This window comes from Acanthopagrus latus, chromosome 23, assembly GCF_904848185.1.
Source record: "Acanthopagrus latus isolate v.2019 chromosome 23, fAcaLat1.1, whole genome shotgun sequence".
Classification (NCBI taxonomy): Eukaryota; Metazoa; Chordata; class Actinopteri; order Spariformes; family Sparidae; genus Acanthopagrus; species Acanthopagrus latus.
In genome coordinates this window covers 13,931,060-13,947,243 of record NC_051061.1, presented here as the reverse complement: position 1 = coordinate 13,947,243, position 16,184 = coordinate 13,931,060, and the positions used below count along the sequence as shown (strand labels likewise).

Genomic DNA, 16,184 nt, shown 5'->3' with positions numbered 1-16,184 from the left:
TTTCCTGACGGTGCGTGTATGTAGCGTTGGGTGGGAACCACCCTATTAAACCGTGACACCGGCTGAACGCTCTGCAATCACTGCAGCTTTTTACTGCGCCTGCTGCTTCAGAGAGCCTTGAGTGACATTCCTGCTGACGTGAACCGAATACCGCAAGATTCCTCGGATGAACTTTTAACCCCTGTGTCCCCATCCAGAAACCATGGCACAGTGATCCATCCCCAAACTCGCTGGGCTTATGCCTATTTCTAGTGCACAAATAAAAGGCCCGGAGGCTGGCGCTTGCTGGATGATTACAAGCCATGCTTCCGTAGAAACCTAACACAGCACTATAAATACACAGTATCAGAGTAACAATACACCCCGCAAAGCTCCGTTCCCAATACTGTCAAGATATGAATATCCTCATCCAGACAATGAGCAGGGTGAGGCTGTGGGCGTGTATTTGTGTGTGATCTGAGGTACCTTCATGCGAATGGGGGAACCAGATTTGAGAGGCGCTGGAGTGGGGTCCACCCCGGAAGGAGGGTGAGGAGGGCGAGGAGGGCGGCCGGGAAGGGTGAGACGGGTGGGAAGGGGGGGTGCCCAGACTACTGGCCAGGAAGGTCCCCATGAAGGAGGCGGAGGAATTGCCCATCAATCCACTGCCTGCATTCCCACAGGGACAAAGGTAAGCAGAGAGAACATGGTTAGCGTCAGATGAGTACACTGTGACCAAAAAGAAAACTGCAATCAGATCAAGATGTAAAAGGATGGAGCCCACTGGGTCCTCTAGGTGAATCATTAAGCCAGGCAGATTTGATCGCTGCCCTGGGGAGAGGGTGAATGAGTGAGTGTGGGTGTGTGTGTGTGTGTGTGTGTGAGGAAGAAGAGTGTGAGACTCTCCTCCCCCTCACTGACAGCAGAGTCCTCTCTCCCCTCGTCTCCTCTCCCCTCACACTGCCTCTCCCTATGGGCAGACAGAGGTCTCATCTCACAGCTGAGTACACACTTTCTCAGGCTCTCTCCCTCTCACTCTCACACACTTTTGCTCCCGCTCCCCAGTGTCCCTTTCTCAATTTCTCTCCCTCCCTCCATTATCTTATGCTCTCCATCTCTCACTTTCATGCCCTCAATCTCTCTTATGGCTCTGCTCCATTTCACCTCACCCTCTCTGTCTCGCTTTCTTTCATTCTTCCTCTTTCTCTCTCGCCGTGTGACTCTGACAGCCCGTTTTTCTCCTGCTTTCTTCTTCGGTTGTGTTTCGGCATTTTTCTCCTTTTTCTTCACTGCCCCCCCCCAACCTTGTCACTCCTCCTCTCCTCTCCCAGTCCCATCTCACTGAGCAGACATACACTATGTGCATGCTTCTTCCCTCATTGTCTCTATTTTCTCCCCCTTTGTCCCTCTTTCTTTCAGACACATAGCATTGCTTTGCTTTGTTCTTTACCATAATGATGGCACCAGCAGAGCAATCTGTCCCTGGCTGGCTGAACTGTGTGTTTAACAAGACTATGATGAGTAATTGACCATTCGTAGCAACGCCCGTGTGACTGGGGGCTGATTGTCTATTATGCATTGCTGGGCAAGTCGGAGAAAACACACTGATTAACCACTGCTTAAATTACATTCCCATTACGCGCCCGCCAGTGCACTTGAGCGAGGGGCCCGGGTGCCCGGCTCTTTGCACATTCATTTCCCCCAAGTCACACTGCCATGAAGTCTCATGCATATGTATGAAGATGCCTGGATGAGAGCACACTTGCACAAACACACACATCGGTGCAGCATACATTGTGCCATGCAGGGCAAGCTAGGAAAACGGAGGGGAGAGCGACATGGTAAAAATTCATTATTAGCCTCTCATGACGAGCCGATCTAATGAAGAACGCTGTTTGATTTGATTTTCCTTTAGCACGAATCAGTCCGAACATGAATCGATCCTTTTCTGGGAGTGTGAGAACAATTGTGTGGAAGTCTTAATCAGCCAGGCAGTGAGTGAGCACATCCGCTGGGCAGACAGCAGGGATAAACCCATCCGTCTGCACAGAATAGCCTATGGCTCATGGGCCAGAGCACAGGAGCATGCAGAGGCACACACACACACACACACACACACACACACACACACACACACACACACACACACGTTCACTTCCCACGCAGAAATAGGAACGGGCATGCATTCGCACACATCCAGACACACCGTGCCGTCAAACTTTGCACCACAGCTCCAGACAGGTGGAAATCCCCCACAATCCTCAACCTCACAGAGCTTTACCTCGAAAACTACCTTAAAACCAACCAACTGTGTGTGTGTGTGTGTGTGTGTGTGTGTGTGTGTGTGTGTGTGTGTGTGTGTGCTCACATGACACACTGTCACAAACTCATAGGAAAGCAATTACAGACTGCTTTGTATTTCACTGGCACATTTATAGCTGCAACACAAATTAGCCTCTGAAATCCAGCCACAGGAGGAACTCTAAAAAGAAGGGTGTGTTATGTTCCTTGTTTCAGTGATGGTTATTATTGATGGTGTTTTTTGTTGTTTGTGGAATGTTTCATTATTGTTAATGGATTGTCTGAAACAATAGGAAACATGGAGCTTCATGACAGTAATAGTCAGGGTTTAGTAAAGAAAGAACCATGGACCAACGGACAAAATCAAACTTTCTGGGAGACAAGATCCCAGCGATACCACAGAGGATACTGAAGCCAGGCAACACGAAAGATTCAGTGGTATAAATAGTGAGGTGACAAAGCCAGACATGCAGGTTGGGAGTGTGTCACTGCTGCACATTGTTCACAAAGCTCATTCAAAGTTCACCAAAGGTTTTGGGTGCAATGCCCCTGCATAACCAGCAGGAAAATCACTTACATCAATTTTAGACTTTCCAGGTCAAAGTAAGGCTTTAGGGGCCGATCACCACTTACACGAGGTTTTCTTCTTAAGACATACTTAAGTTGATTGAAAGTACATTTTCCAAATGAGGCCCTTGCCATAAAAATACTTTTTAAACTGACAGTAAACAATTTATTTTGTTTAAATCATCATCATCATGAAGTAAAAGTAGATGCACAACATAAATGGCAATAGTATAATGAATCAACATTTAGATTTGTTCCCCATAAATGTCACGTTCACTATCCAGTTCTGTCAGCCGCCAGGCACAAAATCTACAGGTGAAATGAAACCTCATCGACAATACATCCATGTTGGCAGTCTGGCACCATTTCTGTCTGCTTTCTAATCTCCATTATAGACTAAGTGAATGAATAAACTCTTCTGTTCCGTGTTTTTAGTAGCTGTTACTCTGAGGAGAAAGCAAAGTGATCTGGTTGCCGTTGCGCCAGCGGGATAAAACACAGAACACATGCAAACAAACAATGGGAGAAGTTAATTTACCATTACAAGCATTTGAAATGCCAAGGAAGACTTCAGAAGAACGCTACTCAGTAAAGCCTGCTATAGCATCATAGTACATGCCACTGCCGCTGCCATCTCCCATCACCCCTGACCCTGCAGAGACCTCCTAACAGAGCTCTGTGGACTGTAAGGATTGTGGCCAGCGCGCCCGTTAGGCCGACATCCAGTCCCCATCACCCAGACACCCAGGGCTCCTGTATGGCACCGCCCTCCACACTGCACACTCACCAGCCCCTCTCTTTCTGCCTGTCGCCCCGAGAAACCCCAGCTTTCCTCAGTGCCTCCGGCTCACATAAATCAGCTAATCCTCCTGCATTATTAACAGCCTCACCCCAGAGAGAGAGAGAGAGAGAGAGAGAGAGAAAGGGGTGAGAGAGACAGAGAGAGTGACAGAGAGATGCCGCGAAGCCCCTCTTCACACACCACGAGAGGAGAGAGCCTCTGCCAGAAAGACAAGGAGAGGAGAGGGACAGCACATAAAAAGGGGATGTCTGGATGTCAGGCAAGGAGATCTTTGAAGTTTAAGCTGATGTTAGGGGAGAAGGGGATTGAACGAATAACTTATAACCTCATAAGCGAAGCACTTCCCACAACACGACTAGATCTCAGGGATCCAGTTTGGCCATAGGGTCGGTACCTGGAGCCGTAGTAGGTACAGAATGTCAATGCAGTGGCCTTCACCTCTGTCTCCACAGCCTGTCACACCATAAAGGACCCCTCCATCTGTGTTATGTCTGCTGTGTAGCTCCTGCTGAAAAATACACAGTTTGCTCAGACCTCATCATACCACGCCAAGAAATCTAACATGGTCGCCCTCCCTAAACTCATTTGAACACTAATGAATCAGAGGTGTCGGTGAGAAAACACACAGGTTGTAAAAGTGGGCCGGTCTGCCTCCGTGTTTGCAGTTTGGGTGCCAACCACAGCAGTTCAGAACAAGTGGAGCGAAGGTCCCAGGAATGACAGCACCGGCGCTGGAGTCACCATAACTGTTTATTTAGCAGCTTATTAAATAGCAACATGGATCCAGGGAGCCTGCCACCACAACACCAGCTCTTTGTAAAAGTTGTGTGTTTTCTCTGCCTGCGTGTTTTTTATTTTAAACCCTGTATATTTATTTCTCCAGCTCTTAAGTAGTGCCAGCAGTGCACTTGTATGGGCTCTTAAGAAAATCGGGTCATGTGCATCCTAATCGGCGCCGATCCCTGACAGCGATGGAGATTAATCCTATTAGAGAATTAGAGTGGAGGGGAGCATTGGGATGGGGGAGCACCACCTCCCTGCCTGACATCTATACATCCCACTCTGACACCCTCACTCACACAGTCATATTCAGACGCATAAAACAAAAAACAAAAACAAAAAAAATGCAGGAACAAACAAACAAATATCCAAAAGGCTCTGGAGGTGGAGGTGTTAACTGGCGCTACTCCACCCACGCTCCTGTGTGGGTGGAGTAGGGTGAAGGAGTCCAGTTTGTGCACATGCATGCACACACAGTAAATGGGGGCCCAGGCGGAGGCCCCCGTGGACGGCACAGAGTGAGCAGCAGGCGGGGAGGCGGAGCAGGGAGGATGAAGACCTAGTTGTCATGGGAACGAAAGAGAAACAGCGTTTGAGGCAAGGAGGCTGAACGCTCGCCATTACAACAGCAGTGGGCAGATGCAGTTGGTCAGTGTGCTGCTCAGCAACAGCGGCCCTCCAAACCTACCTTTGAAACCCAACCCATACAAACATGCACACACACACACCTTTCTGCCAAATTTAATCAGGTTTAATTTGTTCGACTGCGAGGAGGGAGGAGTCATAATCTTTGCCCTGCTTGGGTCACTAATCTGCTCCGATGAGCGCCTCTATCCATTAATGTAACTCCGGGGCGTGCTGTTTGGCATCTTAACAAGGAATTATACAATAATAGGATGTAAAGGGATTCATCTAACTGTGGGCCAAGCAGTGATGGTAAGAAAAAAAAAAAGCTGACAACAAGCACCCGCCCACAACACGTTGTTCTTTTGAATGCTGGGAATCAGATCAAAATTTCCTCCTGGAGAAATACACACCCATTCACACGCATGTGTGTGCCTGGACACGCAAGCACACACACACATGCGAGCGTAGATCGACGACTATGCCCATTGTCTAAGAGGAGATAATGTGCAATTACTTCACCGTGCATCATATTTCCCTGTCTGCTCTTGAAAAGTGAGCCAAGGTAGTCTGGAGCTCTCCGTCTTATCTGCAGACGGCAGCCTGAAGGGACGGATGGACGTGTCGTCTAGACAAGGACACCAGGCAGACAACGAGAAATGAGAGTGATGGTGACAAGAGAAGAAGGGAGATAGAGGGAGAATTGCAGGTGTGACTGCATCAACCTGTTCTCCACAGCTCAGTGATCAGCAAGTAGAAGTAGAAGAAGAAGAAGAAGAAGGAGAAGAAGACGAGGAAGAAATGCCACAAGAGATGGAAACACATGCATGCACACACCTCCTATCGCAGAAAGAGTGAATGAAAAAAAAGGCTGGCTGGGGCTGCACACTCAGCGGTCAGTGCCATGTGGCAGCCAGGCTCCGTAGCTGAATGATTTCAGCTCGCATACTATCCCGCTCTGTCATGTCCTGAGACAAAACGCACATCCCCTTCCTCCTTGTCTCAAATAAATTAAATCAATATCAGCAAGAGTTAGATGATCAAAGGGAGAACAAGAAACATTCTCTTTTTTCCAAGAGCTGCTTAAAATAAAGTCAAAGACGTTGTTACTGGCAGTGCTTTGACTCTGACATGGCAAGACAAAATAACAGACCTTGTGTTGGTAACATTAGACTGAGATTACCAATTTCAGACATGTTGTTTCTCTTCAAATCTATTAAGATCTTCTTTGTTTATGTGGCCTGAGGAGTAAAGACTAAAGCGATAGACGTATGAATGTTAACTTACCAAGTGAAAACATATTGAGCGGCGTGTCTGTCGGTGAGAGTATCACTCCCACTTCAGCGTCTTCCTCATCAGACTTTCCTACCGATGTAAATCCATGCTCTGCCCAAGAATTCAGACGCCCAAGACGAAGCCAGCCAGACTTTCCACACACATATTCACTCATAAACACATTACTAAGTTTTCTGACCCTGTCTAGTAACGCAGAAGGGAAGCTGTATTGGACTGGGCAACTGTACACACCAGCAGCCCCAGACAGACTGTACACGCTACCCTGGAGGGCCGCTGACTAACCCAGCGCCTACTTCCTCACAATAAAACGCAGAAGGAATTTCAAATGGCTACTAAAGAGGGGGGATTTCCTTCAAACAGTCAAAGTCATCTTGAAAACATTAGCAGAACTGGTAGCCAAATTCCTCCTCACTTTCAGAAACAACTGTAGCAGAAGGTTTTTTTTTTCTAAAGTTGTTTGCCCCCCTGCTTTATAAACTCCCGCCCTGATTTTGAGTTTTTTTGGGGGTTGGTGGGTGGTTTTATGGTGGGGTTGAGGGAGTCGGCCCCTTCTACAGCTGTAGTCAGAGGCTCGTCTGACGAGAAGCATACTGAAGCGAGAGAGAGAGAGAGACAGAAAGAGAGAGAAAGCAGGCGGTCCGGTCCTGGAGCTGGGCCCAGTGCAGGGGTGGGGGAAAGTGCCAGCAGCGCACGCCTCCGACACTCTCCACACTGCGTGCCTGTGGAGTGAGTTTAGTGGATGTGGTCAGCGCGGGGGTGGGAGAAGTGGAAAGGGAGCGGGAGAAGCAGTTGGACGAATGGATGGAGGAGGAGAGTGAGAAAGACTGTCTGCACTACAGGGCAACATCCAGAGGAGGGGTAAGGGGCGAGAGTTTAGACTGCAAGTGTAGATAAGGGTGTGAGGAACTGTGAGAAAGTTCGAGAGCGCAAGAGCAGCAGAGAGTGTGTGGGAGTGTGTGTGTGAGTGTGTGTTGTCGAGCATATGCGAGCCTCTGTGTGTGCGATTGTGTGTGCGTATGGTGGTCGTCTCGCTGAAGTTGACAGACTGTGTTTGCAGAGTGGCTTTGTGGTCAGCCACTCACTCGCGATTGAAGCGATGGCAGTGTAAAAGGGAATCTGGGATTTTTCTTTTCTTTTTTTTTTTCGTTTTTGCAGAAGTGCTATGCAAATAATATTGGCTAGGGGAGGTCAGCTGAAGCATCCCCGCCCACTGCACCCCAGCTGTTTATACAATACACAAGTTGACATGATAGGGATAAGAGATTCTAATCCTAAACAAATTAGTCCAACTGGCTCGTCCTGGCTTGGCAGGAAGCCTGCAAACAACAACGGATCTTCACGGGCCGTGATGCTACATAGAAAACAGACAGAACTGATAGAAGACAATGTCTCTGAGGGATATTTTGCTCTTGTAAGTGAAGAGAGTGATGTCAAAGAGCATCCCACCAATATATGTTTCCTTTCATCTATTATCTATTCTCCTCACCTTCTTTTACAATTTGTACAACGGTCTGCAAGAACATCAGCTTTCTTGACAAGACAGAGCAGGTATCACATGAGGCACTTCCTGACCGGCCTCCTTTAAGAGGTATTCTACCTCAGTTCTACTGAAATTAATCATTCATCAAGCCTCCTTTTCATAGAAGTTTATCGTCACAAAGGGGCTCCGATTCTAATCAGATCACTGCTGTGCCAACAGTGGTGTAACGGGGCAGGGGCTGGCCAACAGGAAGAGATAGCTACGTCTGGAAGAGTTCCTGCTGAAGAGGCGTTTTATGGGCACTGTAAATAACCGGCTGGACACACAGCACCGGTGCAGTTGTTTGCTGAAGAGTGGACAGGAAGTGTGTCGTTCAAGAGACAGTAAAACCTCTGAGTGTCAAAGCAAGAGCTAGCTGAAGGGTTGTGGATGAAGGTTACAGGGGAAGAAGATGCTGGGGTAAGGGGGAAGGGACTATGGGTATAGCACAGGGCAGTGTACCAGTAGGAAACTGGACCTATAACCCATTTCAATAGACACTGTTTGATTTTCCATTACAACAGGGCTACCTGCTTGCCTTGAGTCTATGACATTATAAGGTCCAACTTGTAAGACAGTTGATTGTTGAGTCCCATCACCAGCTTGTCAAATACTTGTCAAGTATTGCCGCTTGGTGGGCCACCCGAGCTGGAGATGAGACCCAACAATCGACCTAAACTATCGATCTAAACTGGACATTTAAAAGAAATGTCCTCTTCAGTGCTGTTTACAATTGCATTGTGCAATGGTTGTTTGTAGCCAGCTAACTACAATCTACTAACCAATCTAGATGGATATTCAGGCAGAAAAATGGCGATGGGATGACAAAATGGCTGTAGAAGAGGAAAAAGAAACTCCTTGAATGATGTGCAAGTGTACCATGTGCTGACTTATCTACAGGTAAACAAAAGACTGTCATTATGGACACCAAATCAAAGCAAAGTTGGTCCGATGACCAGTCATGTTTGGATGCCAATGTAGGCATGCAAAGCCAGGAACAACACTGGGAAAAAGTCGATGTTGTCCGCCATAGTTGTTCCTAGCAATGCTGGGAAATTGGATACATTCTTAGACAGTGACTGAATGATGTGGCTGTCGAGTAACTCTCATGCCCGTGGAAAAGAAAAGCGGTTATTAAAAGGCTTGCAGGTTGAACCAACTCCGAACCAGCCCTAACGCCAGCCCAGAACAAGTTCTGTCCACCATTGTTTAGGTGTACTTGCTATGATCCATGTGAACGTGCAGTAGTTTGCTGAGTCACAGGCCTCATCTGTGGACAACAAGCAGACATTCCAGGCTGGGACACAGAAGGTGGGAGGACAGATTCGAAACAACAGCAGGACCAGGCCAGGACAAATGAGCTCAAGGCCCATTACCTTCCTTTTACACCCACCCACACATGCACACTTGCATTCCCTACTCCCACAACACGGATTTAACAAGAAAAGCAATGTCAAAACACAAAATTACCAAACGCTGCCTTCAGTTCCTCCCATTCTATCCTTTCTCTGAGAACTTAAACGTTCATGATGTAACAGGAAGTGCACATTACACCAGACCAACTCAGTTTTCCTTGGACTGGACTCTCATTATGGAGTGTTTTCTCTCCAAGCACCTCCTTGTTATTTCCATCAGCATTTTACTTTATTAAATCCCCCTCCACGCGACCGACTAAAGCAATTGCTTTTTTGTCTCTTGGTTCAGATTAAATGCTAGTGTTTCTTATGAAATGGCCAATAAAGGCCTGACATTTTGCTGAGTGCTTGCATGGCCAGACACACTTTGTTCTTTGTATACAGGGCAGCCACACACTCCTCAAGGAGAACCATTTGTTATCTGTCCAAACTTTGGTGAGTGTGCTTGTTAACTGACCCATTGTTACATGAGAGCGTTTCAGGGCCGTTTGCTGCGTTCAGGCTCTTTATTCCTGAGGCGTGAAATTGCGATTACCATAGTGGGGCTCATCCGTCTCATTCTCTCATCCACGCATGCATGCTAAACATCCGCAATTTTTTATTTTGCTTTCTCTCTTTCTCTTTCTCTCCATAATTGTCTCTTCTGTCCTCCTGATGCACACACATACGTGCATGTTACACACACACACACACACACACACACACACACACACACACACACACACACACAGCAACACACCCAAACACAAAAAGAGCCGCCCACAGCTGCGTCAGGCCATCTCTCTAACAATCCAATCTGTTTTCTTTCCCATGATGTTTCCCATTGGCACAGGGAGGAGAAAATCAGATTTACTCCCCCACAGGGCCCATGCAGTTGCACTGATATGGAAAATGATTTCAGTGCTGCTTGAGCCCATAAACATTATTTTGGTCTCCCCTGTTAATGACACATTTCTTCCCAGCATTGTGGATCTCACAGAGGAAGAGATGAATGTGAAGGGGGGTTGAAGAAGGAAGGAGGAGGAAGAGAGGAAAGGGGGAGGAATCCTCTAGGGCCTCGCATACAACAGGGGAGTCCTTCACCCCTCAAACTGCATCCTGACATCCAAGAGTTCTCTCACCCTCTTCCTCATTCACACACACACGCAGGAACACATGCGCACACAGCTAATCAACCATGCAGGAACTTAAATTGTCACGGCCTTCAAATAAAGCCCCCCGAAAAAAAATCACAGCACAAAGAAATCCTCGCTGGAAAACGAGTAGAGTCAAAGAGGGATTTCTCACCTCTCTCTCTCTATCTAGCTGTCAGCCCGATTCCAAACACACTGCATTTGGCTCCGGGGCTCAAAGCAGCCCCGCTACAATTGTGTCATAGAGCCCACATATCTTTTATTGGTGGGAGCAGCCAATATAACAACCCCCCTCCTCCTGCTGAACACAGGGATAAAATGTGTACTTTTAGTGGTAAGTTACAAACACTTTCTGCCTGAGGCATATTGTCAACGAGAGGAGCACGCCGTAGCCTCAAGTCCTAAACACAAGTCATTTAATGTGATGGTGTTAAAAGGAGACTCGAACAGGCCAATAGTGAGGCACTAAACCTCCCATTTGGCATCCATTAAAACCCATCTGCAGGGCCAAATACGAGGGGGCGAGCAGGAAATAGCCACGTTAGATATGACTAAAAACCGTCCTCCACTTTTGGACCTTCTCTCAATCTCCAGATTCAAATACGGGATTTTCATGGTTCTCCTGTTCCACTGGAAAACATCACAAGGAATGTTTCGGGGTCTGGTTTGTTTTACAGCTGATGACTGATCTGTCTAAATCCATTGGTTTTATGTTCTGGCCATGGGAATGGATGGGTGACTAACACCGGCTTGCGTGCCATGTTTCTGCCGACGCAGCCAGAGCTCAGCCAGCCAGGTCACGGACACAGACATGCCTGGTAGTGGGAAAAAGACAGATTAAAACAAGTGCTCAGCACTATTCTCTCTAATTAGTCCCCTGTTAACTTTTGAACTTAATTGGTTAATTGAGATGTGGTTAGGCTGGGCAGGTTTCCCCTCCCTCAGGGTGACCATACGGCTCCAGTATTTCAGCCTGGCACCGCCTGGCACAGGAGGTGGCTGCCTCTCTCTTCTACTCTCTCCCTCGTTCTGAGCATCCCACTGCTCCAGTGACGAGGAGTAATGATGCCGCACAGGAGGCAGTAAAACTGTGTTTTGTGAGTGTGTTTTAGCAGAGATTGCACCCATGCACTGCACATATGCTTGTGCCACATCAAAGAAGCCCTTTGACTACCCAGTCCTGGGTGGTCTGAACCTCTCTTCTCTCAACCGGCAGAGCTAGATAGATAGGCTATGGAAAAGTGGAGTGTGGATGTGGGTGGATGTTACCTCACCACAGGCAAGTGTGTTCTGTCGAACTCAGAAGTCAGTTTGCTTTGGAGGAGACATGAGCAGCGTGAGGATGGAGAATAAAAGTGCGGTGCAATACAGACACAGATAAACACACACACACACACACACACACACACACACACACACACAAGCCCATAGGCGTCACATTGCTCGAGTCCCCCCATCTCCTCTGGTTGATGTATAATGATACCCACAACACCGCATAAATCTGCACGCAGCTCGATTCATTGGGCAGATTTTGCCTGCTGTCTTTCCTTTTTCACTTTCATCCCCTCGTCTCCCTTTGCTCCTTCGAGCCCCATCACTCATTCCCCTTCTCAGTTTTCCCTTTCCGTCCTCACACCCTCTCCATCATCCCTCCATCACTCTGCCTCCTTCCCCTACTGCTCGGCTCCATATTTCTGTCCTCCCTCATCACCTCGCTCTCTTCCCTCAGTTGCCGTCATCCGCTTGCTTCAAAATGGAAACACTTTCTCTTCATTTTTGGGGTTTTTAAAAACCGCTCTTCCCTCCCACTCCTTCGTCCCACTTCTGCTCTGTTTCTCTGCTGTTGTTCGTCCATCAGTTATACCGAGGCCTGGGAGGGTAATGAACGTCTTGTTTTATGGGGAGTCACAGGTTCACCCCTCCCTCCATCAGAACCGCCCATAAATCAGCATCCCAACATTCAACTGGGAACTGGGGCTCATCGGAATGTCCCGTTCTTGTCCTCCCTCTTACATCTGTGGCCCGGCGCCTCCTTTAGGTCATGGAGAGCAGTGCTGGAAGTGAAGGGGCCCGGTGGTTGAAGAGACTGCTTTGCTGTTGTCCTCCGAGTTCTGTCGGATTGGCCCGTAATATGATAAAGTCCTGGAGTGATGTGTGTGAAAGAAACAGAAGGCAGCTCCCTGCTCTGGCTTCTCTCTGTCTGATGTAGCCTGTCAGAGGCGCAGAGACAGAACAGTGCAGATAACGGAGCTGAGAGCCACCGCGCCAGCCAGCCAGCCAGCCCAAGGTCTTTCTGCAGCCCTGAATATAATTTGCTGCTGGTTCACAAGGGGAACAAAGGAGATATGTTTAATTCTTGCAGCGTTGGCCAAGACAAATGCAAGCAGTTTTGTTCTGATAACCTACAGACAAGGGGAGGGAAAGCACCTGGGTAGCCAAGGCCAAACAATATACTATATTACCTTGTAAAGAACACACTGTATAAGAGGTGCATCTCCTTGACTTGTGTTGTTGCAAAGCTTCCAAGCCAAAGGACAGCACTCGGGCTGGCCCATGCACATAACCACCTTATTCCTCTGCCTACACTTTCAAGTGCGAACAAGGTCAGCCAAATCACACAAGTGAAATTCTTTTTACGAAACGCATCTGACAATCTCAGGCTTTAAAGTTGAGTTATGTCTCCCAACTGCTGACACTGGTCATCCGTGGAATGCTGCTGCCGGGGCCTGCTCAACATCTGCAGCAACACACTTGAGCAGAGACGAGTAAAATTAGGAGCATTTCCTGCAATCTGCACAGAGGAGAGAAGGTCATCCTCAGCCGAACATGAGCAGATGAAGTGTAACACAGAGCGGGGCGGTCATAAAAACAGCCTTGCCTCTCTTCCCCAGCTGGTTAGCTTGATGTAGGCTTTAACAGCTAGGGGTAGGAGGAGGCACAATTCAAGGTCAGAACAGGGAGACGGATGGCAGGGATATCATCTTGATCAACTGCTCATGGCTGGTCCGTCTGGTTGGTTGGCTGCACAGCCACCATTGCAGTCGTCTATCTCCTTTGCGGTGATCATATCGAGTCTGCTGGACAGGTGGGGGCGGGCCGGACGGTCACGTGCCATGCCCTCACTCGCTCTGTATTCGTCTGCAGGTCGCATTCAGCATCGGCATAGGAGGGGGGAGGCCTTGTGGGGTTATGAGCAACTGATCGAAGTTAACAGATGTGTTGCAGCTGCTGTAGCACATCTCCCCCCCCACACACACACACACACCGCACACACACGCAGACGCACTCACTGAAAAAAGCCCACAAAAGTACCACTATATACATGTTAGCAGCATGGAAATTTAAATCATACATTTTCCAAGTGGTCCAAGTGTTTTGGGTCTCAAATAAAAACCCGACATCCCAGAGTAACCATTAAACTGACTTTGAACAGTGTGCCTATGAGTGCACATGTTGGCTTTTCTTATTTTTCTTTAATATACGCTTAGCTCTGCCGGCCATAAAACATGTCAGCGCCTACGCGTTGGGCCAGAAAGCCTCGAGCTACGCCGTGTGACAGGCCTGACCATGGAAACGATTTGGGGAGTCTGGGGAAGGAAGACAACGGGTCATGGGGAGGAAGCACGAGGAGACGCAGCGGCGAGAAACCTCAGCTGGGTGCCCTCGTATCCGCGGGAGGGCAACAGCTTTCAGCAGGTTATCACAACGCCAGTGTGAGCCAAACCTACTCTAGATCTGGCAGAGGCCATAATGGAGAGAAAGGGGGAGGCAGAGGGGGGACAGAGAAGGAGAATAAAGAAGAGTTATTAGGGTGATGTGAGGCAATGAAGGGAAGAGAGCTCACTGAAATGTTTTGACACAGAAAAATAGCAAATGTGACACAGGTACTTAAACAAGGGTTTGAAAGGCAAACCACTGCCATCTTTCATTCTGTTAGCCTCTGTCCCTTGTTTCCTTCCTTTAGCCGCAGGAAGTTTCACATGAGGGCTCGAAACCTTTGGAGGAACTCAGTGTGTTTCCATGGCAGGGAGCAGGATCTAAATCAAGTTCTTGGGTTATTATTTTAACCCCTCAGGTCTTCAGAAGCACAGGAACTTCTTCTTGTTGTATAGTCATGTGCAAAAATTACCTGTAAAAACAGCCGTGGCATTTTTCATACATCAGTGGATGTAATTTACCAGATCTCTGAAACTCAGGTCGAGGGAACCAATTCTGACCTACAAAACCAAATTGCAGTAACTACAATTTTGGTAAAAAATTGGTTTGTAAATATGATTAACTGAAATTGATTGAATAATTGATTTTGTGACAATGTTTCGAAATTTTTAATCTTGCCCTATTTTAGGGAAAAGGTGATGTAAAAAAAATGTAGTAACTGCAAAATCCAAGCAATAACTAAAGCTTAATATATATATATATATATCAATTTTTAATATTTAAAGGCCATAGATTATGATTTTGAAAAGGACGTGAAGAATACATATTCAATAAGAACACAATCGTTCTAATTATAACTGGACAGTCAAGACATTTTAAAGGGATTTGTTCTTATATTCACAGCGTAGTTACTGCTGTTAGCCTTGGAGCAGCATTAGTTCCTACAAAACTAGTTCCTGGGACAAAGAATTGGGGGTCCTTTGTGTGTAAACATGGCTTTTCTCCCTGAATACTTCACACAGACCCTCAAGTGGTCATTGCAGCAGCGACGCTTAAAAACTGCTCATTTACTGATAGCAAAGCGTGTCTCATGCCCGCCAGGCCGGCCTTCTGTCTTTGCCATGTTGAGCAGTGAGAGCAGGTCCTTTACCCAGATTACCAAGATCCAAACACCCCACTGTTTTCAGGATTGTTTGTGCCATATTGACGCCAGCATCAGCAGCAGCAGCTTTGACTTGCAGTGCCATATGACACATTCCCTCGCAGCCACTGTAAGTGTGTGTGTGTGTGTGTGTGTGTGTGTGTGTGTGTGTGTGTGTGTGTGTGTGCGGTTTCTATCTCCTAACTGTATTTGTTCTGGCACAGTCTTCTATTGTGGGGCTGGGCTTTGCACTTCTCAGATAAGAGAGCAGTTATGTCAACAGTGGGTGCTGTGAAGGAGCCGCCTGGTCGTGTTGACATTCTACAACACTGATTATTTACTCTGACCACACATCTAGCTTCTAATGCACTAATGACCGGAGGCCTCCTGGGGTGGAGCCCCCTCCTGGCTCAGTGCGGTATTGGCTCCCAAGCTTGACAGGTGAGAAGAAAAATGAGGGGGCTGGGGATAACTAATGACTTTGAAAAAGCCTCAGTTTCAAGCAGACTGCCGTCAGATTCCAGAAAAAAAGGTTGACGAATGCTTCTCACAATACACACAAGCTCGTGTAGACTGAGGCAGCATGAGTCTGCATATTGAGCTGCGCCGAGCAGCCCTATCAGTACAGAGCCAGTGGAGCAATCCATGCATAATTAGGGAAAGGGGGAGGGGGTTAATTGACTTCTTTGAGAAAGATCCTGATTTCTATCAGCCAGTCCCATAATCATGTGAGCCAGGGCTCTCATTAAGCCCCCTCCCTCATTTATCTCTCTTCCCCTCTAACCCTTTACCCTCTCCCTCCCTTTCCTCTCTCCTCCCCCGCTTTGAAAAAGCTCAAAAACCCCAACCGCCCCTGCTGGGTCCTCAGCAGGCCAGGAAAGGGTGAGGCAGATTTATAGCTAGCACCTGAGTGAGTAAGGTGCACACCGGTGCATAAACACATGATTAGTGCACATTCATGTGCACACAC

The 16,184-nt window shown here is 47.7% G+C and overlaps 1 protein-coding gene across 10 annotated transcripts in view; it reads right to left on the bottom strand.

The window, feature by feature from the left end:
* The window catches only part of LOC119014447 (BAH and coiled-coil domain-containing protein 1), a 69,555-nt gene that overhangs the window by 33,805 nt on the left and 19,566 nt on the right, over positions 1-16,184 (bottom strand). For 9 of the 10 annotated variants that reach the window (XM_037089619.1, XM_037089622.1, XM_037089623.1 and 6 more), the window contains exon 3: positions 466-648. In XM_037089619.1, coding sequence (XP_036945514.1) covers positions 466-648 — 183 coding nt within the window. Of the gene's footprint in view, positions 1-465; positions 649-6,340; positions 6,611-16,184 lie in introns of those variants that run through there. The other variant, XM_037089625.1, reaches the window with a different exon arrangement.